Source organism: Microtus ochrogaster, chromosome 1 (genome assembly GCF_000317375.1).
Source record: "Microtus ochrogaster isolate Prairie Vole_2 chromosome 1, MicOch1.0, whole genome shotgun sequence".
NCBI lineage: Eukaryota > Metazoa > Chordata > Mammalia > Rodentia > Cricetidae > Microtus > Microtus ochrogaster.
Genome location: NC_022009.1, coordinates 48,606,637 through 48,631,843, shown reverse-complemented (window position 1 = coordinate 48,631,843; position 25,207 = coordinate 48,606,637). Strand labels below are relative to the sequence as shown.

General features: G+C 54.0%; 1 protein-coding gene across 1 annotated transcript; it reads left to right on the top strand.

Moving 5' to 3' along the window:
- Positions 1 to 16,145: 16,145 nt before the first annotated feature.
- On the top strand, positions 16,146 to 22,972 carry Nudt14 (nudix hydrolase 14). Its single transcript, XM_005343623.3, has 5 exons — positions 16,146 to 16,305; positions 18,949 to 18,992; positions 19,583 to 19,647; positions 19,838 to 20,075; positions 22,650 to 22,972. The coding sequence occupies exons 1-5, from the start codon at positions 16,225 to 16,227 to the stop codon at positions 22,888 to 22,890; spliced, it is 669 nt and encodes a 222-aa protein (XP_005343680.1). The 5' UTR covers positions 16,146 to 16,224; the 3' UTR covers positions 22,891 to 22,972.
- Positions 22,973 to 25,207: the final 2,235 nt, after the last annotated feature.

Genomic DNA, 25,207 nt, shown 5'->3' with positions numbered 1-25,207 from the left:
CTTCCCGTCTAGGGAAGGCCTTGATTTAGAAAAGAGATCACTGGCTTACTAGAACCAGAGCATGATGCAGGCCACCAGCCCTGCAGGCCCACAACCCCTCCTCAACCCTTGCAAGCTCTGGGCACACCCTAACTGGAATTGAATATCCTAAGTCAGTGTAGACAGGGGTGTCTGACTTCATTTGCCCCTCCTTGAAGCATATATAGTCTCTGAAGCCTTGGATGTAACACTTTTCAGGCAAGCCTGTGACAGTGACTGAAATCTTGGGCCCCTTCTGGCCACAGAGGAAGCTCTGTGATCATTGGAGCAAAACACCTGCTCGACTTCCTCCTAGTCCAACCCATTTCTGTTACTCTGCTGAGGTGGAGGGACCAAGTTTCTCCATACCCCAAGAGTAAGAGGTCCCCTGATGGCTGTACCCAGGGCGGTGATGTACACAATACAGGTTGGTGTTGTATTTGGCAATGGCGATGTCTGTTGAGAGTGTCCCTATCATTACCTTCTGAAGCTCCCTTCCTGTCCTCTCTGCACCTTCTGCAGCCTCAAGAGTACAGGGGCCTAGCCAAGGACAACAGGCTTACTCCAAGAAAGCCTTGGGAGCACTTTGGAGGAGGTAGCCTCCTTCCTGAGGTGCTATAAGTTTACTTATCCCTGTCAGGACTGGGCTCCCCACATGAACTATAAGGTTGTGTGCTTTGCCCTGGAGATAGGCAAGCATGAGTTTGATCACTCAAAGTGTGTACTTCGTTGAGATGGTAGTTACCTAGCCGCCTCTGGTGGTCTTGAGCTAGGTGGAATTATTCAGTACCATTGCTTTGTGGAGCCACAGACCAGAACACACAGTCCCCAAGCCCTTCGCTTACACTGCCCTGACCCAGTAAACCCCAGATGGGGGTGGGGAAACAGCAAGACAAGTGAGGTAGAAGCACATGTCAAGCCAGCTGGGCAGAAGTAGGGGGCACAGTAAGTGGAGGAGAAGCCAGACACTTAGTAGACTGAGCCTCAGAGATACAGGACCTGTAGGTACATATTTGTTTGCTGGTGAATTGAAGTACTGTACTTGTCCATAAGCATAGTGATTGGCTTGAGCTGCCCTCACTGGTGGCTGCTTGCAGCACTGTTTCTTGAAGGACTTTGCTGGATATAACTTTTAGACATCAAAGCTGACCTGGGTTTTTTCACTGCTTGGGTAATACAGTTGACTGGCCCTCTCACTGAACCCACCCCCTACTCTGCAATCCAACAAATAGGGGTGCCTCAGAACCTGAGCTTAGGGGACTGGCAGGGATGTGGGCTGGCACACAGCTCCTGAAGCAGCACACCTCCAAGGCCTCCTTAGACTTAAGGTACTGATTGTACAGCCAGCACCCTCTTGCCCTCATCTGTCCCATTCACAGGACTCAGTCACTCTGCAAAAGTGCCTTGACCTTTTGGGGGACCCTGAGGTATCAACTCAGCTTTAGGTAAAGTGGTTGGGGTGGGGGTGGTGCTGTCCTAGTCTGAGTAAACTATGTAGGTAAGGGTCTCCTGCCCAAAAGGGGTTTCAGGAAGAGCTCTTAGGCAGTGGGGGGTGGGGGAGTCTCTCAGCCTCTGCATGTTACTGAGCTCTATTAGGTGGGCCACTGTTTCCTTGGTGATCAGAACCTGTGTTTATACCCTGAGCTACATGCCTGGAGAGATGGCTGGTCCCTAGGGTGCTTGGGCTGTTACAGGCTGAAAAGGGGTAAAGTCAGGTTCCAAGCTGTACTTGGCGCCTGAGGTCTACCCAGAACTTCAAGGGGCTGTGGGCAGTAGTAATGGGCAGACTTGATGGTTTTCCTGTTGGGAGAGGAACCTAAATCGGGAGAGCTATTGTACCCAAACAATGGACCTGGCTAAGACCCGTGAGAGCAGTCGCCCCAAGCTGGTGGGACCCAACCCATTTCAACCATCACTCACTTTCACTCCTCAACCTGACCTTGGGTCTAGCCTGTCCTGAACCTCATTCTGTCAAACTCTTGGTTCCTGCCATCCCAGCTGACCCTGAATGGGGAGGAGCATGGATGTGCTCCCAAAACATCTATAAAGGGTTTTAATGCATAATGCACGTTGCATCCCAGCCCAATGAAAGCAGCACAGTGGAGAGGGTGTTACTGGCACCTGGGCAGCAAAGCTGAGCTCCCAGACCAGCCCTGCTGCTCAGACAGAGGTCTCGCAGGCCCAGGAGGTCCCACCTTGGGCAAAGGTTGGGGAAGTCTATAGAGAGTAGGTCTAGTCAAGCCTGGTGAGCTGGAGGCAGTGTCCACTGTGCCATATGGTGTAACTCTTTTCCCCAATATGAAGGTCGTGAATAGCAATCAGCCAGACACCTGCTCAGCAGAGCCTGGGAGATTATGGCCTGCCTGATGACACAGTGGATGGTGGTTAAACAGAATCCGCATGCTGTCTTGAGTGCTTGTGTTCAGAAGTGGCATAGGCTTGCTGAGGTGACGTTCATCACCTTTAAGCACTCAACAAAGGAGCATTTGCTGAGCCCGAGAGGACTGGTGATCTCCACTGCTTTGAGCTACCTCTAATTCCTGGGGATCCAGGCACCACTGCTCTCATTACCTGCAGACAAGTTCACTCCATAGGAGACAGTGTACCCCAACTGGAAGTAAAAATGAGCAACAGGCCAGGCGATGGTGGCTCACACCTTTAACCCCAGCAGGCAGATCTCTGTGAGTTTGAGGCCAGCCTGGTCTACAGAGTGAGCTCCAGCATGGCCAGGGCTACACAGAGAAACTCTGTCTCAAAAAACAACAAAAAAAGTAATGGAAAGCAGGTTCATCAGGTGTCCCCTGTGTCAGCAACACGCACTCTCACTTGAGTGACAGTGTCCCTCAGCCGAGAGGCCGCACCCCAAGGCCCCAGGAACTTCGACTCCCACAGGACTTTGACCAGAATAGTCACTCCAACCACACAAACACAAAAAAGGCTCGAAATATTTCTCAGTTATTTGTGAGTTATTCACTGAGCAGACTCTGGCTGGCAGTGCCTCCGAGTAAAGCCAGTGGCACAGCAGGGAACAGCCAGGCCTCTCCTTCAGGCTGCTTGTGGGAGAGATTTAGCACACAATTGTATCTGTCCATTGACACCTGAGGGGTGGCAAAGTGCTAGAAGCTGAGATAGGATCAATTTAAGTTCAGGGCCAACATAGGCTATAGGATGAGACTTTGCAGAGGCCAGCAGAAGAGCAGTGAAGCCATGCTGGACACCTAGGCAGGACCTGAGTGGAATAGCATGCTGGTCTTCCTCTATTCCAAAAACGGCTGTGGCTGGTGGGAACGGAATGGACCTGGAGGGCTGGAAGAGCACAGGATATGAGGTGGAAGAAGACAGGGACTACTCTGACAGAGGGCTCACGGGGATGTGCGGGGAAATGGGTTCTGGTAGAGGTCTCTGGACAGAAGAATCTAGGATGATGAGGTGGAGTTAGGCTCAGCAGCCTGTGGAGGGCTTCTGGGGGACATCCCTGGCAGGTGGGCCCCCAGACAAACTGCTGTTCAAGAACAAGATTTCCCAGCCCATTGGCAGTGACTCCGATTGAGAAGTTGAATTGGCATTGTTGCGGGCTCGGGCTGCACACAGGCTGTCCAGGCTGGAGGAACGCGGGGTTACACTCCTGTCCTAGTTTGCTTCCTCTTGCTGTGAGTTTTAAAGTTTTTTCATTAGATTTATTTTATGTGAGAGTGTTTTGCCTGGTATATGTATGCTTGGTGCCTGCTGAGGTCAGGAAAGGGTATCAGATAACTGAACATGAGTTCAGATTGCTGTGAGCCACATCGGTGCCCAAGAGTGAACCAAGTCCTCTGTAAGAGCAACAACTGCTGAGCCATCTCTCCGGTCTGTTGTCATTTTAAAATGCTGAGCAAACCCACCTTAGGAAGAGGGAAAGGGTTCATGTGGCTTACATGTCCTGATCACAGTTCATCACTGAACGAAGTCATGAGGGAACACTGCTTACCATTTTGCTCTCCAAAGTTTGTTCAGCTTGCTTGCTTAGACAACCCAGTACCATTTTCCCAGAGATGCCATGGACCACAGTAGGTTGGGCCTTTCCACATCAAACATCAATCAAGAAAATGCCCTACAGACATGCTCACAGGCCAAACCTGTGACAGCAGTTCCTCAGTGAAGTCAAATGATTTGTGTCACATTAACAACTAACCATCACACCTCCACTCAGGATCAGCAGGCAGAGACAGAAAGCCCTGAGGGCTGGATTACAGATCTCACAGGCAAAGGAGAGCAGTGTTTCCCTGTAAGCAAGAGCCCACCCAGACAGCCTTTCCTTCCCCCTTTTTCACCAGCCTTCTGTATGTAAGGGCCAAGGGCACTCTGGTCTCCTCGACTCCAGCTCCCATCTTTACACACAGCAGATCTTGGAATGTACTAGTAAAGGGTGCACTGTGGTGAAGGTGGAGGGTCAGTTTTTCCCAGCGGGGGTGGGGGGAGGGTAACATACCTCAGGGTTCTGCTAGCAGTCCACTAATGCTCAGAGACAAGCCCATGAAATGCAGGCACTCAGGGTGGAAAGGGACTTGGAGAGCCTTCCTGAGGCCCTAGAGTGGGAAATGTATACGAGTTACACTGGCACATCTTCCCAGAGCCATGCCCAAACAGGGCGCAGTCTTGAGTATCTGGAAGAGGCAGGTCTCCACATACTTGGGGCCTGGGTGGCAACAGAGAGCATGTAAGGGTAAGAATGATGAAGACATAGGGTGTGGGGAGGTGTAGGCAGGACCCATGGCGAGGAACGGCATGGGTACGCTGTATCTGTATAAGAGGTGCACAGAGATTGGGGTGTCACTTTTTGCAGAGTGGAGCAACTCAGCAGAGGCAAGCTTATGGCCCAGAAGCAGAGGTGTGCCCTGTTGTGAGGCTCTTGGAGAAGAAGCCAGCTTGTTTTGAGACCTAATGGCTAGGCACAAGTGCTGTGAAGGTAGGCAGAAGGACATAGGGCCAAGGCGTCCTCATGCTGGGTGCTGGGTGAGTCACCACTGACCCGACGTCCTGGCGCCAAGGTGGGGGAGCAGGCCACTTTTACAGCAGGAAGCCATGAAGGCTGATAAAGGGCAGGGTTGGAAGCCAAGGGCTTCCCACTTCCTGAAGACTGAGTGGTAGGGCCAGGAGACCTGCAGGCATCTGCCTTTGCAGGCCCAGGTGTCCACAGCCTGGCCTGGATGGCTCACAAAACAAGACACATTTGTCCCATGGCTTGTCTAACTGCACCTTTGGACAGTGTAGCAAGAAATGACCTTGCGGGTACACAGTATCTCACGCAACTGCTCGGAGAAGGGCCTTTGAGGCGGGGGAAGCGTGCTGAAGGTGAGCAATGCTAGGCCAAGATGCAAAGAAGACTGGAACAGGTGTATCAGCCTAAGCAGGCTACGTCAGGAGTGCACAGGCACCCAGGAGATGGGGCACTCCCGGAAAGGACACACTCACTGAGTCTTTGATGTGACTCCAGATGATACTTACTGAGAGCCTCCCCCAAAAGCCTGTGTTGGTGTCCCAGTGCCGCCCAATGAGTGCAGCACTCTGCCATGCTATGGTGACGGCCACTCAGCCTGTCCACCAACAGAGCCACAGAGGGACTGCTTAGCCTGACCCTGGCGTCAGCAGGGCCACACACCTGACTGTCTTCCAGGCACTACAGTCTTAGTCACTTGCACCCAACTCCTGGGGCCCTAGCAAGTGGTCACCACATACATGGGCATGCTCCCTCACAGGGCTGGCCTCGCCAGGGCTGCCAACATAATGGTCTCAAACAGTGCAAGAAGTAGTGCAGATGGGCTAAGGGCATCTCATCAAGCCCACTAGCACTCTGACAGCCTTGTGCCACTCCCGTGTGCCACCCTTTCCCCATTTCCCCAACGCCTGGCTCTTCCCTGACCCTAGTTAGTCTACATTGCTGCTGCTGCATCTCTTCTGTAAAAAGCCTTCCTTACTCTCTTTGACCAGAGCTGAGGGCTTCAGCAGTCTTTGCGGGTCCCTCTGTCTCCACCCGCTGCATTCTGCCCTCCCCAGTTTAGGGTTGGGGTAGGGGGAAAACCTACCAGTAGGCCTGAACCTGTTGGGGGAGGGGCTGCTTGGTCATGGAGCCGAAGCAGGAAGTGCTGTGAGCAGTACAGTGCCAAGGGAAGCAGACCCTTCCCTGCGCCATCTGCCCAGGGTCTGCCAAGACTGGAAATGACACTGGCCATCTCACTCTGACCAGGAACAGAGAGGTCTGTCTCACTTTCCACAGACTTACAGACATTGCCCCTGCTCCTGCCAGTTCCTGTCTTTCTCCCATGGCTCTGTCATTCTGACAGCTACTACAGAGGCCTGCCTCATACTTAAACTAATCACAGCTCTGTGGGCTCCCGCAGAGCCGCCCCAGGTTAGGGTGGGGACTTAGGGATTTGGAAAAAGACAGTCTCAACTTTCCTCCTCTCTGGAATTGGCTCTAGTGTGAACTATCCAGGCCTCCGGAGCTGGAGACCCAAGGAGTTTTCTAGATATGGTCCCAGAGGGTGCACAACGTCTATCTGTTGGATAATCCTCAATGTCACCAGTAGGAGGAATCTGGCCTGGCTTATGATTTGTCCCTATCTTCACACTGAGGGTAAAGGGCAAGACAAAGGGGGTGTCTGTCTGGAGATGTACCCCTGCTGTGCGCATATCAGTGGAGTCGAGGCAGCACGCACAGCCAGCCTGGTTAGACGATGCTTACATGCCTGCCACGCAGGCACCCATGCCACCCAAAATAATGTGAGGGAAGCGTAGCCCTGCGAGGACGTTTCCCAACACCAACACGGATTACTTCTGAGGCTTTGGGTGAGCCACCATGTGGTTCCTGGGAATTGAACTCAGGACCTCTGGAAGAACAATCAGTGCTCTTAACCTCTGAGCCATCTCTCCAGCCCCACTTCTGAGGCTTTGGGAGGAAAAAAAAAAAGTCAAAACGTCCCACCAGCCCTCAAGAGCCACACAGGACCGCTGCTTAGTGGTCTTAGGCAGCACCGGAGGAGTAGCGCGGAGCTGCCGTAGGGGCGGAGCCAGAAGGGGCGGTTCCGAGTTGTGAGCTGTGCCTGGCTCTGTTGCCCCGCGCGCTCCCGAGATTGGTCTGAAAGCGGGGCTCTCCGACTCCCATTGGTCCCCAGCCAGCCACCCACGCGCAGGCCTCCGCGAGCCTTGGGCTTCTCGCCGCGCTCGGCTTCTGTGGGTTACGGTGGAGGTGCACGGAGGGGACGAACGCGCGCGCAGCTCCGCGTCCTACTGGGCCGGCGTGCAGGGTCTTATCAGCGCAGGCAGCTGGCGGTCTGTCTCCGCACGAGCTCCCCAGCCCAATTCAATGGCCATTGTCCGCCGGCCCCTTTGTTCAGGAGGCGGCCACTTCCTGCAGAACCGAGCAGGGTGCGGGTGGCAGGAAACCAAGATTCGGAGGCCAGCCTGGCCTGGGGTCCTGTCTCGGGGGCTCGTCTGCGTCCGAGGCCTGTTGGGTAGATGAGAGAGCCGGAATGTCTCCTGGAGAAGCCGTTGTGGGGGCTGGGTTTGTGAGATCAGATCCTATAGAGCTGGGGGAGGGGCCGAGGAAGGTCCCCAGACTGCGGTGCCCTTTCCAGGTCTGTGCCTCCTCCTGATGCCGGCCACAGGGTCACCGGCTCAGAGAAGAACCGCCATTTTTGATGGAACTCATGTCTGGACGTGTAAACTCCGTTCCCATTGCGTCCCCTCAAGAATAATCATTGGGACTCAACTGTGCCATGGACTGTGTGAGTCCTCTTGTTGCTCACCTGAGCATTGTGGGGATCCACCCTCTCTGGTCCAGTCCACCGGTCCACCGCGGTGCTTACCCAGCTACCCAGGACCACCTAATATAGAGCAAAAAAGTTCTTGCCCTCCCCGGTCAAAAACTGGGGTCTCATGCTGATACTATAGATGCTGATACTACAAGGAGTTGGCAATAAAAGGCTTAGGCAAGTGGGCAGAGCTGCTCAGAGTACCTGAACCTGTCCTGGATGCTAGGACATCACAAACTAAGTGGCTGGGGATATTAGGCTGCCCTGGGTTGAGAAGAGATTCCCTGCAGTCACCTCAGTGCAGAGTGGGGCCAAGAATGCTCGAGGTGAGTTGATGGGCATCCAACCAGCTCCTTGCCTCTTGGGCGTGTCTTGTCTGTTGAGTCTTCTCTAGCCATGATGTGAAGTTTGTGCTGACGAAAGAAGGCATGGGCGGACAGCATCCCACAGGACAGAGCCTAGTGGCCCTTCGAAAGCAGCAGGCACTCTCAGAGGCCGGGGTCCTCTAGGGATGGAAGCCCGTGAGCAGCCAGAGGTCACAAGGTCTGGGAGAGGAAAGCAGTTAGGCCTGAGCTCGAACCTTCTGTGTTCCTTCAAGTTAAGTCAAGATGTGCATTTAGGAGAGGGTAGGGTGAGCCCTGCCTGAATCAGGGACCTTGGAAATGAGAGTGGCAGTAGCATGCCAGGGGACCACAGTCAGCCCAGAAGAGGCTGGAACCATCATTTCGGAGTACTGCGGTGCCCCTAGGAGAAGGCAAGAATTGGGAAGAAAGGGAGGACTGGGCTGGAGAGATGACTCAGGGGTTGAGCACTGACTGCTTGCTCTTCCAGAGGTCCTGAGTTCAATTCCCAGCATGGTGGTTCACAACCATCTATAATAATAATAAAAAAAAGTCGGGCGGTGGTGGCGCACGCCTTTAATCCCAGCACTTGGGAGGCAGAGGCAGGCGGATGTCTGTGAGTTCGAGACCAGCCCTGGTCTACAGTGCTAGTTCCAGGACAGGCTCCAAAGCCACAGAGAAACCCTGTCTCGAAAAACAAAAAAAAAAAAAATAATAATAATAATAATAATAATAAATCTGGTGCCCTCTTCCGGTGTGCAGGTATGTGTTCCGGCAGAACACTGTATACATAACAAATAAATTTTTTTAAAAAGGAAGAAAGGGAGGCCTATGTGAGGTTCCAGAGGCCCTAAGAAATAGGTGGTCAGGTAGAACTGGCCAGACAGGGACAATAGGCTAGAAGTGAGCAGCATGGGTCCCTTACCCTCCTGCAGACTACACTACATTAGAAACAGATCTGGAAAGGCAGCCTGGTGGGCTGAAGACTGAACCAGGACAGTGGTCTCCTGGAGCACATTGGTATGCCGGGATGTATGGGTGTGCTGCCCAGTGTCAGCTGTAGGCTGGAAGAACCAGGTACCCTGACATGCTCTGTCTTCACAGACTCCCCTGCATGGCCCCAGCTCTCCCGAGGCTGTACTCACTATACCTAGGTCTCCCAGGGCTACATGCCACTCATAGTGACTTGCCCCTTCATGGGATCCTACCTGGCTGCCACTGTTCACCCTTCCCATGTCGAGGGATGTCCACACCCCTATGACCCTCCTTATTCTTTCTCACGCAGACAGTAGCCAGTCCTCATCACAGGGCCCCATCCAAAGAACAGTGGCCTTATCAGGACCAGGAGCCACTGGCCTCTCTTCTCTGGTCCCTGGTAATCTATCTGCATCTCCCTACTGGTTCCATGCAGCGCTTGGCACTTGAATCTAGGCTTCCAGTAGGAAGCTCCCATGTCCTCTGTTAGCCCAGGTGATGGTGGTGCTGAGATGGGACCCAAAGCCCAAGAGGGCAGGGGCTGCAGGGAAAGAGGGCTGGGGGTGGGGAGGGGCTCTGGGGCCATCTCTTTCTGGGAGGTCTAAGCATGAGTCACCCCTTAAGACCCAGGCACAAATGCAGGAAACTGCCATTCTATGGAACTATTTTCTCTCACAGAGGGAAAGCCCGTCACACGCAGGCATTGTTCGTGACCAGGGCTTTCCGGGTGGGCTCCTGCAGAAACCAGGAGGCTAGGGCCCTGGGCTGAACTGCTTCCCTTTGAGACCCAGGGGCGCCTGGAGGTTAAGAATGTGGGGCCCTGGTCCAGCCACTAGTCTGAGGTGACAGGAGCACGTCCACAAGAGGGGTACCCTAGGGGGGTGGGGCTAGATCAGCTAGGCATTTTGCTGCTTACACATGGGAGTGGAGGTCAGGAGTGAAGGGGAAGCAAGGGCTGACCACTGTCCTCCATACCATGTAGCTCATCCAGCAGCTGTCCACTCCAGCAAGTCTTGCAGACCCCAGCCCTCTGATTACTTTGGTTCTGAGTCAGTATATGCCCTGTGGCAAGAGGTGGCCCTGTAATGGCTGGGGGTCGGGGTTGGGCACAAAGGTGGAGAGGGGCAGGGTAGGGTAGTGTCAACTGGTCCTCAGATGCTCACCTGTGACTGAGGACTGCACTTCCTGACAGAGGGCCTAAGACACAAGGCCCTTCATAGGAAGTTGGGGATGCTGGCGCCCCCTGTCAACACCCTTAGGACAGTGCAGTATAGAAGTAGCAAGTGAGGCAAATGGGCTGGTCCCTTGCCCCCACACCTCTTCTCTGGCTAGACATGCTCTGGAGTGTCTGGGCAGCCCAGCAGGGTGAGGGAGCAATCTTTTTGAGTTTTATGCCCCAAGCTTCACTTGCAGCCCAGATCCTGGCCACTTGTCTACAGTATTCATACTATCCTTGCCCATCTGCGGACTCTCCAACGCTAGCTAGGGGGAGCCGGGACGGCCTTGGTTGCAGGTCAAAGATGTCAGTAGCACAAGAGCTCTGCTCATTTTCAGCACCATACACAGACTCACAGGCTTGGCCTAACTTGTGCAGGCCTGTATATGGGCACACATACTCTTAGACCACTCGGTGTCACCACATTTCCTTGGACAGAGCAACAGAGCCAATGAGGGCAGGTGAGAACTGTCCACAGCCTGATAGCATGCAGGGAGACCTGAGGCTCCTGGTTCCCCATCTACAACACAGCTGTCTCCTGGAGACCCAGTCTACAGTGGCATGTGGGGAGATCAACTCACAGGAACAGGCGGTCACTGGACAGAGCCCAGTCCTAGTGAAGAAAGCAGGAGCATGTCCTGTGTCCTGGAGGGCCTGAAAGGGATCCTGGGGCAGTAGCATGCATTAGAAGATTAGACATCTAGGGAAAGATCCAACATAAGAGGTGGCCCTGAGGAGTGACTCAGAGCTATGCCTGCCCAAAGAGAGCCTCCTGGCACAGATTAGGAGAATGGGGGCAGCCATGATGTCCCATGGATATGATGGGGAGGCCTTAGGAGCCTCACCGTACCTCTAGAGGGGTCACGAACAAAGGCCGTGAGATATGTTGCTCATGCCCCTTTCTGGCCACCTCTCCCTACATCTCTCTGAGCAGTTCCCCCACTCACCTCTGACACAGAACCCACCCTGCCACACATATCTCACATCCTCAATGTTGCAATGGGAGTAAAATACATAAAATACATTTACCATCTTAACCATTTTAAATGATTCTTAGTTGAAGAGGTAACACATGCCCAGCAAAGTCAAAGGAGTGCTCTCTGTGTACAGTAAAGAGCACAGCTGGGGCCTCCTTCAGTCACTTCCCCACTGGTGATGAGGTCTATGTGGTGTATACCTATTATCCCAGCACTTGAATTTGGAAGTCTGAGGCAGGAGGATTGGTGAAAGTTCAAGGCTATCTTTGAGAGTTTTTTTTCTTAAAGTACACCCAACATTTACTGTTGTAATCATTTTTTTTGTTGTTGTTCTTGTTTTAAGAAAGTGTCTTGTGGCAGATGGGGGCTTTGAACTCCTGCCTCCTCCACCCCTTCAGTGCTGGGATAACAGGCTCCATTGTAACCACTTTGTTGTTTGTTTTCAAGACAGGGTTTCTCTGTGTAGCCCTGGCAGTCTTGAAACTCCCTTTGTAGACCAGGCTGGCCTGAACTCACGGAGATCTGCTGCTTCTGTCTCCCAAGTGCTAGGATTAAAGGTTAGTGCCAGCACTGCTGGCCATTGTAGCAATTGTATTAAGTGTATAGTCCAGTGGCATTAAGCTCGCTGTCATTATGCTCATTCCAGAACATTGTCATCATCCCAAAGTAAAATCTTGTCCCCACTATGCAACTCCCCAACTCCTCCCAGGCACCCATTCTATCTCCTGCATCTGTGAGTCTGACCACTCCAGAACCTCACATGAGTGGAAGCACATGGTTCTTCTGACTGGTTTACTTTAGGCTCATCATTTGTAGCATGTGCCACAATTTCCTCTTATGGCTTAGCAACAATCCATTGCATGGCAGAGTATACATCTGTATATTCATTCATCTATCCACATCATATTAATTTTTTTTTGGTTTTTCGAGACAGAGTTTCTCTGTAGCTTTGGAGCCTGTCCTGGAACTAGCTCTGTAGACCAGGCTGGGCCTTGAACTCACAGAGATCCACCTGCCTCTGCCTCCCAAGTGCTGGAATTAAAGGCGTGTGCCACTACCGCCTAGCTCCACAGTGCACAAAGATTTTATTTCTTCTTCTTCTCCTTCTCCTTCTCCTTCTTCTTCTTTTTCTCCTCTCCTCCTCCTCCTCCTCCTCCTCCTCTTCCTCTTCCTCCTCCTCCTCTTCCTCCTCCTCCTCCTTCTTCCTTCTTCCTTCTTCTTTTTGGACAAGTTTTCTCTGTGTAGCCCTGGCTAACCTGGAACTCGCTCTGCAGTTTAGTTCAGGCTGGCCTTGAACTCAGAGATTCACTTGCCTCTGCCTCACAAGTGCTGGGATTAAAGCTGTGTGCCACCACTGGCCCAACAAGACCTCGCATTTTCATGAAGTCCATCTGACTGCTTCCCTTCGGCTGTCACTAACAAGCTGAACGTCACGAGTCTCTGCCCCCTTTTTTCCCCCTTGGAGTTTTAAACTTTGGTTCTTATATCCAAGCCTCTGATCCATTTGAATTAATTTTGTGTTTAGTACCTGGCAAGGCTCCAACTCCATTCTTTTGCTGTAGACACCCATGTCCCCTGAGATGCCTCACAGAAGAGGCCCAAAACCAGTCTCCACCCCACAGCAAAACGCCACAACCTGCTTTTGCTAGTCTGGCCTCCTTCCAGCTGCTTGAGCCAGAAAACCTGGGCAATATCCTGACTCTGTGCCCTCTCCTTTTAACTGCACAGAAGCCTGCCACAACTCTCCACAGAGCCTGGCAGAGAATATACACGCATGCCCAAGATGTGCTCGGGATGGCTGAGGTCACAGCTGCTAGTGTGGAACCTGTTCTTCTGGAAATCTATTCTGAGGGGCTAAAGAGAAGGTTCCGTGGGCAAAGCACTTGCTACACAAGTGTGAGGACCTGCATTCAGATCCCAGCACCCAAAAAAGACCAGGGTGCATGTCTGTAATCTCAGCCCTTGGGGAGGTAGACAGAGGGAGAGGAAGATGCCCGACAACTATGAGCGGCATGTATATTCATACGCACAGCGTGTATGATGTTGGCCGCAGGGGTGCTGGTGTCATCACATAGACGACAACTATTGAGAGTCAGTTCTCGCCTACTGTGACGTGGGTTCGGAGATTTAGCTCAGGTCATCAGGCTTGCAGCATCGAACAGTGAACAACTTTCTCTGCTCAGAGTCCAGTGTGGTGACTCACAGCAGTAATACCAACACTTGAGAGGCCGTTGTCAGGTGATGTGGGGTTGGGCTACACAGCAAGACCCTCAAAACCACTGAGAAGTGCAGGTGGGGTGGAATCTGATTTGGAAAAAAACCAAATGCAGAAAAAGACAGACATGTAGAGAACTTCACTAGCCTTAGCCCCACCCACCGGGGCCAGCACTGCTTTGTCTCTCTCTATCCTAGAAGTCACTTTGACTTTGGCCTATATCCCCAGCTCCTTGGCAACTCTAGCCTAGCCGCCCCAAGCAAATACACAGGCACTTGGAAGGTCTGGCCAACACAGCACGCAGGCTCTTGTCCAGCACAAGGGAAGCAGGCAGAAGTGAGTCCCACAAAGGCCTCAGCGGCCTACAGGTGGCTGGAAATAGCCCCTGGAGATCATCAGACAGCAAACAACCCTAGTGCTGGAAGAAGCTAATCCCAGCTAGGGTTTTGTACCCGACTACAGCACCCTTTTATGTGGAATAAGCACATCCAACAAGGGGTTCTGGGTGTGACTTCTGCTTGGAATGGGGGTTGCATAGAGAGAGCTGAGGGTGAATATTTCTCCCAGATCTGTCTGCTCTGCCACAGCTGACACAGAAAGATAGGGGCAGGGCCTCAGCTCTGTCAGGTTACTGGAAATAAAAGGCCTTTGTGTTCCAGAGTTACCTGGTCTCCCAGCCTGGACATAGTCCTTCCAGCCACTCTGTCTCTTAGAATCCTCACACTGTATGGGATTCTAATTCTCCAGAGCTATAGGCTGCCTGTCACCCCATTAGAAAAACACAGAACCCTGGTAGAACCCAGCACCTACCTAGACATATCCAGGTGATGGAAACTGTCCAAGAGCAGCTCCCATCCTCAAGCCAGCAGTGGGCAGACCATCTGTGTCCTACAGCTCCCTGGGCACAGGACATGTCCTACTGTGTGCCTGCTTTGTGTTCACATTGGGGCTTAAAGTGGCAAAGAGAACTTTGTATTTGTGGCTGCTTCAAGACCCTGAGGTGAGAGTGGCCTCAGTTACCAGGGCCCCCAGATGTGACTGTATTGTCCTGAGACGCTGGGAACGCAAGGGTTAGAGTGCAGAGACCAGGGGCAGAAATGGAAGGGAGGGCACATACCACAGTGTGGGCCTTTTTGGGACCTGAAGGCACAAGCCTGAAGACACCTGAACCTTGGCCAGGGGCATCCTGAGATGACCTTGTAGAAGTCTGTCTTGCGGAAATCCAGCAGATGTAAGGGCATGACACTGGCTCGTGATCTTGTGCCTTGTGCTATCTGCACTGTCTGGGCATGCGCTCAGTGGGAGCTTTGGAACTCTTGGAAGAGGCTTGCCAGACTCAGAGGTGGCTTCTCTTGTCTTGGGACACAGGCAGCATGGTGTCTTCTCATGTTCCCTCTCTTGACAAACCCCTCTTTATCCAGGCTCCTGCATTGCTCCCAAGGAGACTATGACCACCCATCTATCAGCACCACTCTGGACCCTGGCCAAAATCCCGTGGACAGATGTGTTTCTTGCTCCTCCACAAAGGTAACCATTTGCTGTGACCCAGGGATCTCAAAAACCCTAGCCACCCCAGTCTATGCTAACAGGAAAAAGTGATTTCCCCACCAGGAGCGACAGAAGGCTCTGTGCAGTTGCAGGGTCTTCCTATTTTCCTGCAGGGCAGGCCCAGGTGGCCAGGGTGGGTGCCCCCAGCCAGTGACACTAGGCCCTCTAACTGCCACCTTTGCCTGAACTGCTGGTGACACCGGTAAGAGTCTGTGACTGATCCTCACACACTCTAGGGAGGACCATCTGCAAGGAGGCCTTTGAAGCAGGAAGACACCTTTGGCTGGGGCCGGCTTCTAGAGGGACTCCTGGTTGGTGGTCACTCAGAGCTCCAGGGCACTTTGTGGACAGGCTAATGCTGGAAAGGACAGTGCTTTCTTTAGGAGAGGTGGGGGTGTGTGTGTGTGTGTGTGTGTGTGTGTGTGTGTGTGTGTGTGTGTTGGCTAGTCTTCAAGAATGGCTCCTGTGAACCATGTACTCCATAATGTGAATTCCCCTCCCCTTGAGTCTGGAGGGGCCTGGGACTTTGGCTCCGTCTAGATTGACATTGCGATGGAGTAGGTCTGAAGCCCTGGCTGGCTGGGAGAATGTGTGCAGTGTGGTAAGGATCAGAATGGCATCTGTGAAGAGCAACTGTCAGAGACAAGTCTCACTTTCTCTCAAACCGACGTGGTCACGGGGTCGGGGGAGCAAAGGGGGCAGTCCAGGCCAGGTCAAGCCTCTGCCTGGGCTGGGGCCCTTCCTCTGGCCTTCCTTCCCCAGCCTTTTCTCTGCTGACTTTTTCTGAGATACTGTCCCCAGTGACGGCTCTGGTTCCCAAGGCTTGGGGAGAGGGGGGTTGTTACTAACCAGGACAGACAGGCACCCACTCGGCTCATCTACCGCGTGATCCCCTTTGATTCCTACCCGTTGGAGGCTTCATGTATCATGAAGCTCTCCTCTACCCTACCCAGTTCTCATCCCCCTTTATGCAGGCTTGGAGACCAGTCTGACAGCTCCTCCTTTGCACACCGCACTCTGCAGGTGCTACCTGGGCACGGCGGCCCGCCCTCCGGCCCGCCCTCCGCGCGAACTGGGCATGCCCAGAAGTGCGTAGACAAACCCGACAGCTCTGGTCTGCGGAAGACTCTCCCCTACGCCACCCATGGAGCGCATCGAGGGGGTGACCGTGGGCCTCTGTTCTCGCTCGCCCTACCTGCGGCCTCTCACGCTGCATTACCGCCAGGTGATCCTCCCTGCGCGCGTATTTCCGCGCTCACTCCCTCCAAGGCCCCCAACCCGCCACAGGCCCGCAATGCGATCCCGCCCCCCAGCGTTAGGCTCCGCCCCCCCGGGCTCACGCCTCTGCCCCGAGTGGGTTCTCTGAGCACGAGCTCCGCCCCTCTGCTGTCCTGACCGCCGGTTTTCAGACTCTAGTCAACCCGGAATGACCAGGGAAGGACATTCGAGGATAACCTCTCTTCCCTCTAAGGCAGATTGTCTGACCTTCCATTTCTGACCGCCCATCGATGCTTTTATGCAGTTGGACCTATTGATTACCCTGGATATCTGGGCAGGAAGGACTCTGGGAAAAGAAGCCCACCTTGGGATGGGAAACACCCTCCTTTGCGCCTTCCTTTCAGCTCCTCCTTCAAGCCTTAGCGGAGAAGCTTCTGCCTCCCAGAAACCTCCCAGCTCGCTCAACCTTTCCCAGCTTTCAGAGCAACAGGGACAGTAGATAGCTGTCTCACTTGGCCTACAGAAAACATTTGTTGAGCTTAGTCGCTGCCATCTCTCTCTTCTCTCGCCCTGTGATCTTCCAGTGAGGTGGTCTTTTCCTCTACTCAGCATGGCCCTGTCTAACAGACCTCTGCTTTTGGCACACTGCCTGTTTCCGTTCTCTGTGCTGTCCGATACACACCGCTTTCCTGACCTAATCAATGTAACCCTGCCAGGGGTTTCAGCCCAGGTCAAACCACCCAGGGCTTGGTGTGTGCCCAGCACCCCACCCCCAAACCTCCCTGTTACACCTGTCCCTCTCACCAGCGTGGTGGCTTCCAGCCTTGAAGATCCTCTTGGCCCTCTGTGTTTGCTGTGCACAAACAGATGTGTACCCCCACCCATCCACCCAAGGGCATAGAATTCCTCTCCTAGGGTGCAGCCAAGGGCAGTACAGGCTTGGGGGAGCAGTTGGGTTCAGTTGAGTGACATGGGAGTCACTTTCCTTTTACTTTTCACTGGCTGGTGACATGGGATGGGCATTGTAGCTGTTGGCACCCAGGCCCTGGGGCTCTGGTGGGCAGTTGGTGGGAGCAGGGTAGTTCGGGCTAGTTTTGCAGTGACTAGTGACAACGGTGCTTCCCTCACTTCCTGGGAAGTGCTGTGGGGTGGTTGTGCAGCCTTGGCTGGCAGCCCACCGGCACATTCACATTTCCGCTGATGGCGTTGGTAACCAGAGCTCAGCTGAGCAGCAGCAGCAGCGGTACTCAGGGCTGGGGCTGGGTAGCATTTCCTCAGGAGCTGAGGGATACTGAGGCTGGGCCATGGGTAGGGAACTGCAGCCTTTACCTGACTGCTGCTTCTGGCCAAAAGAGGTCTGGTAGACAGTGATACCAAAAGCAGTGGCCCAGTGGCCCTACACAGCAGATGTCCACCACTACATTCTAGGCCTGTTTCTCTCTTCCGGCACCAGTGTCAGCTTCTCTGGCTCCCCCACGGCTCTAACAAAATGTTTGACCTTGAGTCAGTAGGGTCCTTTGGAGTGAGACTTTCCGAGGAGAAGCTGTGGGGGTAGGCAAGACCGACTGACTGCGTGCAGCCTGGGCTAGTAGCCTTCTTTGGAGCCTGCCTGGGTGGCTGGCTGTCAGGCAGGCCTGGGCTCGCCTCGTGGGGTGGTGCTTCAACGGCCTCCCGGGCAGCCTGACCTGCCTAGGACATTGGCTCTCTTCTCCCCCTGGAAACCAGGCTGCTGCCACCCGCCCAGGATCTCTCTGCCTGCAGGCCTCAAGTCAGTCTTTCTGATTCGGACTCTCACCCGTGAGGCTCTCCCACGGTAGCAGTACCCTTCTCTACCTGTAGGCCAACAGGAGGAAGCCCTTGTGGCTGTTCCTCAGCATCCTCCCTCTTTGTTGCCAGGCCACACTCTGGCTCTGAGACCCAGGCCCCTGTCTATTTTGCAACTTGGATGGAGCCCCAGCATGTGTGGAGGGCTGGCTAGGGCTCACTGAATGACCCAAAGGTGGGCTAAGCAGACGGGTTAGGGGTCTCCAGACCCCAGACAGCCTGTCTTACCAAATGACATCTTGATGATGGAATGGTGGGGCCTTCCTAACCTTGTATACAGATCACCGTTGACATCCATTCTGGCTGCACTATACTGCCTGCCCCAGATGCAGGATCCACAGGACTATGGGATGTGTAAGAGATAGCCTGAGCCTGAAGCAGGGTGGAGCAAGTAGCCACTGTCCATCTGATATCACCAGACCCACAACTGCAGTGTAAACTGTCCATTGGCCCAAGGGAGCTTCAGCAGTGAACAGCTGACTTCGGCTCTGCCCATCTGGGATCCTCCCTGCTCTGCCTAAGGGTGTCACATCTGCCCTTCCTGGATCCTCCTAGTTCCTTCCCACGCTTGGTGGCAGCATAGGTCTCTGTAGTACTTTGTGCTCATGAAATGCCTTTCCTGCCCTTTGCCCAGGGTTTTTTCTTTATCCTTCCCAGAACACCAGGCTATCCTGACCTCTGAGGAAAGCTCTCCACCCCCCCCACCCCGCTGCACGGCCCATTCCTGATGGCTATAGGCAGGCGTCGGGCCTCCCTACTGGGGTCTGTCTGGCCCATGTGCCTCGTCTGTTGCTGGCAGCCATTAACCCTACCCTGTCTCTTTCAGAATGGTGTCCAGAAGTCCTGGGACTTCGTGAAGACACATGACAGGTAAGAGGGGCTGGCCTGGTCATTACGGAACCCCCCAGTTTCTGCTCTCCTTGGTGCCTTCAAACACCCCCACACACCTCAACCTAGTCTCTGGTTCTCATGTCCCTGAGGTCTGGTGGCTAAGTCATGTAGTAGCTGGGGACACCAGGCCCCTGGTGGCAGGCTAGCCCTTCTAGGGCTGAAGAGATCTTCTGATCTTACTCCTCAGGATCCAGAGAATGGGCTAATGTGGTTTGAGGGGCGTGACAGTTGGGAAACTGACCAGCAGGGGCCTCCACTTTCCCAGCTGTCCAATACATTGTCTCCCCCTGCCCCTATTCTGTAAACTGGAACTTAACAGGTCAGGCCCCTGGCCTGACTGTGTGACCTTCCTATCTGAGCACTGGACTGGCTGTGTGTCCCATCTGAGCACTGGACTGACTGTGTGTCCTATCTGAGCATTGGACTGACTGTGTGTCCCATCTAAGCAAGGTACCACCTTTTCTGTGTTGTCAAGGAAAGAGAGGAGGCAACATAGGAACAGGAGGATGGGAACTGGGGCTCTGGAGAGAGGAGAGCAAGTCCTTACTGGGCTCCGTTCTCCTGTGCAGTGTGACCATTCTCATGTTCAACTCCTCCCGGAGAAGCCTGGTGTTAGTGAAGCAGTTCCGGCCAGGTGAGACCAGCTGGCTGGGCAGGGGTTGGGAAGGCGGAATTACACTGTGCTTTCAGGCCCTCGATCCTGAGCATCTGAATGCTGAAGCTGTGGTGGCTTTAGGGGAAACTGAGGCTCCGCAAGAGGTGCTTGGCCCAGAGTAGATTACCCTGAGGTGAGCACCATATGACTGTCCTTTCTCCCATACCAGCTGTATATGCAGGCGAGGTGGAACGCCTTTTCCCAGGGTCTCTGGCAGCTGTGAACGGGGACCAGCCCCAAGAACTCCAGCCAGCACTGCCTGGCTCAGTGGGAGTCATGGTGGAACTCTGTGCTGGCATCGTGGACCAGCCTGGGCTCTCACTGGAAGAAATAGCCTGCAAGGAGGCTTGGGAAGAATGTGGCTATCACCTGGACCCCACCGATCTGCGCCAAATTGCCATGTACATGTAAGGAGGTTTGGCAGGGATGGGGGCTACCAAGTGGTGTAAGGGATAAGACAGGCTGCCAGCGAGTGGGTGAGAACCCTGTCCCTGAGGGTGTACAAGCACGGGACTGGAAGAGGGTTGATGGCCCATGCCTCAGCTCCTAGGCTAGGGTGCTTTGGGGCTGGTTCTGGAGCATGTTCAACCCTGTGCCCCTACCCTGCAGTCCCAGACATGTGGGGTTGGGCTCCGGGTGGCAGCTGCTGCCGACAGATGCCCCACTTCCTGTAGGATTAAGCACCGGGCGCTGGGGGTGGGGTGAGTCACAGCTCTGTTCTCAGCCGGTGGCTCAGGAATGAGAGGGAAGGATGAGTCCCGAAGAGGGGAGGGAGGAGGGAACTACCCCTTACTGAAGCCTAGGTGCCAGGGGCCTTCAGGCTTCCCTCAGGCAGCCAACCAGGACTACCTTCCTCAAATGAGAAGCCACTCCTTGCCTCAGGATGTTGTGTGGATCCTTGACAGCTGAGCTCTTAGGGCAGAAAGAGGGTCACCCCAAAAGGTTGAGCACCACCTTCTGACCACCTTTACAGGGGCCTGAGTCCACCTTCATCCATGAAGGACTAGAGTTCTTGTCCTCTCTCTTCTGGCACACTCTACACAGCCAGGGCTGAACCTCACCCTGTAGCACCTAGCTGTGGCTGGACCATGTTGGATCCAGTGTTGACCATCTTGCCTCTGAAGGGTTGGTCTATCCCCTTTTCTTTGTCCCCTCCATGTGGACAGCCAGTGATGCTTGGATCCTTCAACTTCCAACATGGCAGTGTTTAGGACAAGGGAATCTAAGGAACCTGATCTTCATAGGAGTTTGGCTAGTGTGTGGAGCTGACAGGGATGGAAGGCAGGAAGGAAGTTAGCCAGGGGGTCCTGGCAGATGTTTGAGCACAAGGGAACCTTGTCTTGAGAGGTTTCATAGGCAGGGCCTCTGGACTGTGTCCTGACTGAAGGTACTAGAGAGCCAGGGACAGTTCCGGACAGTGATTGTTCTGCTCAGACTTATATTTTGAAGAGGAGGGTGTGGCTGTGAGGAAGCATGACTGAGGGTAAGGCTAAGTAAAAGTCAGAACATCTGTCTCTATGGGCCTTACTGGGACGGAACAGACCAGAGCCTACCCATAGTTCCCTCCCCAAGACCAGAAGTAAGCCAGTTCACTCCCTTGGTAGCCATACATGACTAGACCCAGGGGAGGAAGCTAAGGGGTTTCCCTATTGTTGCTTTGTTGTGTGAATGACATTAGAGCCTGCTAAGGCTGGAGGCAGCCTCTGGCCTGACCAGACCACAGGCTGGAGCTGGCTCCCTCATAAGGTAGGGAAACTGAGGCTGGAGGCTGCACAGATTGGCTGATTCCAATCATAGGTATAAGGCATGACTACCAGGAAAATGGACCATCAGGTAGGGGTCTGTGGGGATAAAGGGATATCTGGGCATGGTCAGTCTTGGGGGGGGTGTCCTCCTCTTGGGGGTTGGCATCCTTGAGTATTTCCCAGTTCTGCTCCTGCCTCCATGAAGTGTCCTGCTGAGAGTTCCCACCTCTACCTGTCTGGAACTGTGCTGGATCTGGTCTTTATGCAAAGAGGCCCGTGAACCCCACCACCACACCCAGTCCCTGGTTTCTCTCTCCATGGCTCCCCAGCCAATCAGGAGCCCCTGATGTAGGTCGGGCTGACTTGGGTCTAAACAGAAGTCAGAGGTCCTGGGTACCCAGCAGGAGTCGTGGGCAGGGAGGGGCCTAGGGAACAGATTCTAGTTCTACTTGCTTAGGACCTCATGGCTTCTGCGTATCTAGTCTCCAGCCAGGGTCCTTGATCTTCCACGCAGGGTCTCAAAAGCTGCACCCAGGGCTGCCAGCCATATCCACGATCCATCCAGGTGCAAAGATAGCAGACTCCAACTCCTGTGGCTGTGGGGTAGAGGCCACTTCCTGGCTGGCTGTTGCCCTGGAACCCTCTCAGATCTCAGTGATGCCTGCAGGCTCCTGCCATTTACCCCCTTACAACACAGCAGCTTGTTCTGATCTCTGTTAACAGAGAGCCTCAGACTTCCTCAAATTTTGAGCTTGAAGCTGTCTTGTGTGTCTCCATTAGGCCAGGCCTACGCAGGTATCTCTTGGGATGAATTCAGTCAGGTAGCCAAGCAGGTTCTTTGTAAGATGCCTCTGACATTTTTGTTTCCCCCTAAATGTCAGTTATCATATTCGTCTTGACAGTTTTGATGGCTGGCAAGCCTAGCCATTTGGTGACTGAGCCACCTCCAGCCCACTTATCAAATTTGTCCTTAAGATCATTTCAGTGCTCTTTGCATTGGCATGAGACCCCTCCTCTGCCATATGATAGCCTAGTGACAGAAGGCATGCCCAACATGCATCGGGTGCCCCCGCTCTAGAAGCATAAATGACATGGATGCACCCACCAGGAGTGGTATTTGGGAAGGGTGAAGCCACTCAGAGTTCTGCCCATCAGAAAGCCAGAGAAAGAAGCATGGAAGTAGGGTGGCTGGCAGGGTCACCGTGGTGTCTCAGCCTTCCCTGTTCTACCTGGCAGGTCTGGAGTAGGACTGACTAGCTCCAGGCAGACCATGTTCTACGCAGAGGTGACAGATGCCCAGCGAAGTGGGCCTGGTGGAGGCCTGGCTGAGGAAGGAGAACTCATCGAGGTGGTACATCTGAACTTGGATGATGCCCAGGCCTTCGCAGACAACCCCAATATCCCCAAGACTCTCGGCGTTATCTTTGCTATTTCTTGGTTCTTTAGCCAGGTGGTTCCCCACCTGAGTCTCCAATGAGACCCTGGGACTGGACAGGCTGATCCCACCCACTTGTCCTTGTGCTCTGCACACTCAATAAAGCCTGTATAATTTTCACTGATGGCCACTGGCCTTTAGCACAATGACCTGGGTGAGGAGCAGTGTCTTGAGGGGTAGCAAAACCTCATTATCTCCTTATAAATCCCTCTGTTCCTCCTCAGACTATGCAAGTGGATGCTCTGGGAGGCAGGGGGCTGCAGGTGGGCTGGTGCAACAAGCCTGGGATACTGTCAGGTGGAGTAGCCAACTCAGGAGGGGACCAGGGGGCCACCATTCACTGTGCACAACATGAGTTGTATCTGCAGTAGAGACTGAGCCTGGCCTCAGTTGAGAGGAAATGGGCACAGTGCTGCCCATTCCAAAGAGTGTGTACTGCCTGATCTGGGCAGATACAGGGTCCCTGCCATGCCTGGGCTCGAACTGCACTGCTACTGTCCAGGAACTTACTGCCAGGGATACTCTGTATCTGGTGTTTCCAGTGCCCTCTCTGTGACTTATGGGCCATGTGACCTCACTTGGCCTGCAGGACATAAGTAATGTCTGCGGTCATCTTAGTGTGGGTGGCCTGGTCTTGCGTGGAACTGCCTTAGGAATGTGACGGTTTGCCATGCTGCTGTCCTTGCTCTGTGGCCTGAGGTTGGGGCTACATGAGAGGCATGCAGGTGCACAGAGTCTTCCTCCAGGTTCACAGGGTGCCTAACATGGACAGAGGGCATGCTGTCCCACCTAGCCAGCTGCTTGGACCACAGGCAAATACATAGCCCCCCCCACACACTGCAAAAGGTACATCTAAGGGTTCTGTAAGTTGGCTTGTCTTGGGAGTCAGCATCTTCTATGACGTCCTGGGGGGTGGGGATCAGCCAAGGTCATGGCCCTGGCAGGATACCCCTTTCTCCTCTCTAACTCATTACAGTGAAGCTCAGGTAATGACCTGTCTGTGAGCATGTCCTGGGGCTCTGTGTCCCAGTGTCACCTTGTATGAGGCCAGGAGCTGAAGTGCTGGAATCCTAATTGTAGACATTAAGATAGGGATGCTGAGGTGGGTGAGGGGCCCTTTGTCTTCTTACAGCCCCCTGTCCTGCCCTGGAGGATGGAGGGCACCGGCTTCACCCCGCCCCTATGCCCCAGGTGGGTGTGACTGTGGACTGCTCAGATAGCACCACCTGTATGCAAATGTTTGTAGCAATTTAGGTGGGGCCCAGCCAGACAAGCAGCCACAGGAGCTAAATACAGGGGGGTGGGGGGCATAGTGACCCAGGTTCATCCTGATGGTCCCAGGAGTATATCCAGCCACAGCCATGCCTGATGCCCACCATCAGAATCCTGTGACCCTCAGGATTGCCCTTGGATGTTCGCTCTCTGACGGGCAGAGTAGGGGAGGGCTCTGCCAGTCTGGAGGATGGGTTAGGAGTCAGGGCACCTGGACTTGGGTAAAGTCCAGTCCCTCACTCTGATCTGCAGGCTAGCGGGCAGGTCAGCCGGCACCGTTGCTGCCTCTAATGGAGCTGGCATTGATTTCCCAGCTTGGGGTGGGGGGGGACTGTAACCGGAAACTCCCCTCCCTGGGCGCTATATTTAGCATCACAGGACATAGGCGGAAGCATAGCTCACTCCCAAGCCCAGCCAGCTCTGTCCAAATCCTGGGTTGCCTCATCCTTCAGCCAGCTCCTGAGGCCCCTCTCTGCCTCTCCAGCTCAAGCTAAGCACCCATTCAAAACATGCCCAGACCCTAGTGCTAGGGATCTTGGAGAGAGCCACCAGGTGGGAGGCCAAAGGGTATCATTCCCAATGGGTGATGAAGGCCTTCCTGAACAGGCAGAGCAGCTGACCCTGCAGGGTCAGGTCAGGGTTCCCTAAGTATGCTGGGAGCGGCATGAAGGCAAGCGTAAGGTTTTTAGGGTATGTGAGGGAACAGTTCTCCACACGCAGGTTCGCTGCCCTTGGCAATTCTGCCCGAGGGCTGCAGAAATCTGTGTGGGGAGGGGACTTCAGTGCAAGTGACCACCTTTCATACCTCCAGCATCTCCTGGTCACTGTCAGGTAAGGTTGTGGCACCCAGACATCAGGAAGAGGAGGTCAGGAGGTCGTCACCACTGTGGTGATGACACCTGGTCATGGCAGGTGTCACCCAGGTATTGAATATACTACCTAATATTTACCAGCTGTTCTTCTAACCAAGGAGACCCAGGTCTCACTCACAAAGGGCCTGGATAGATGGGGGTGGGGGCAGCTAATCCACATCTCCCTGCTTCCCAAGGCATGTTGTGTTCCTACAAGGTGAGTCCTGTGTCTTAGC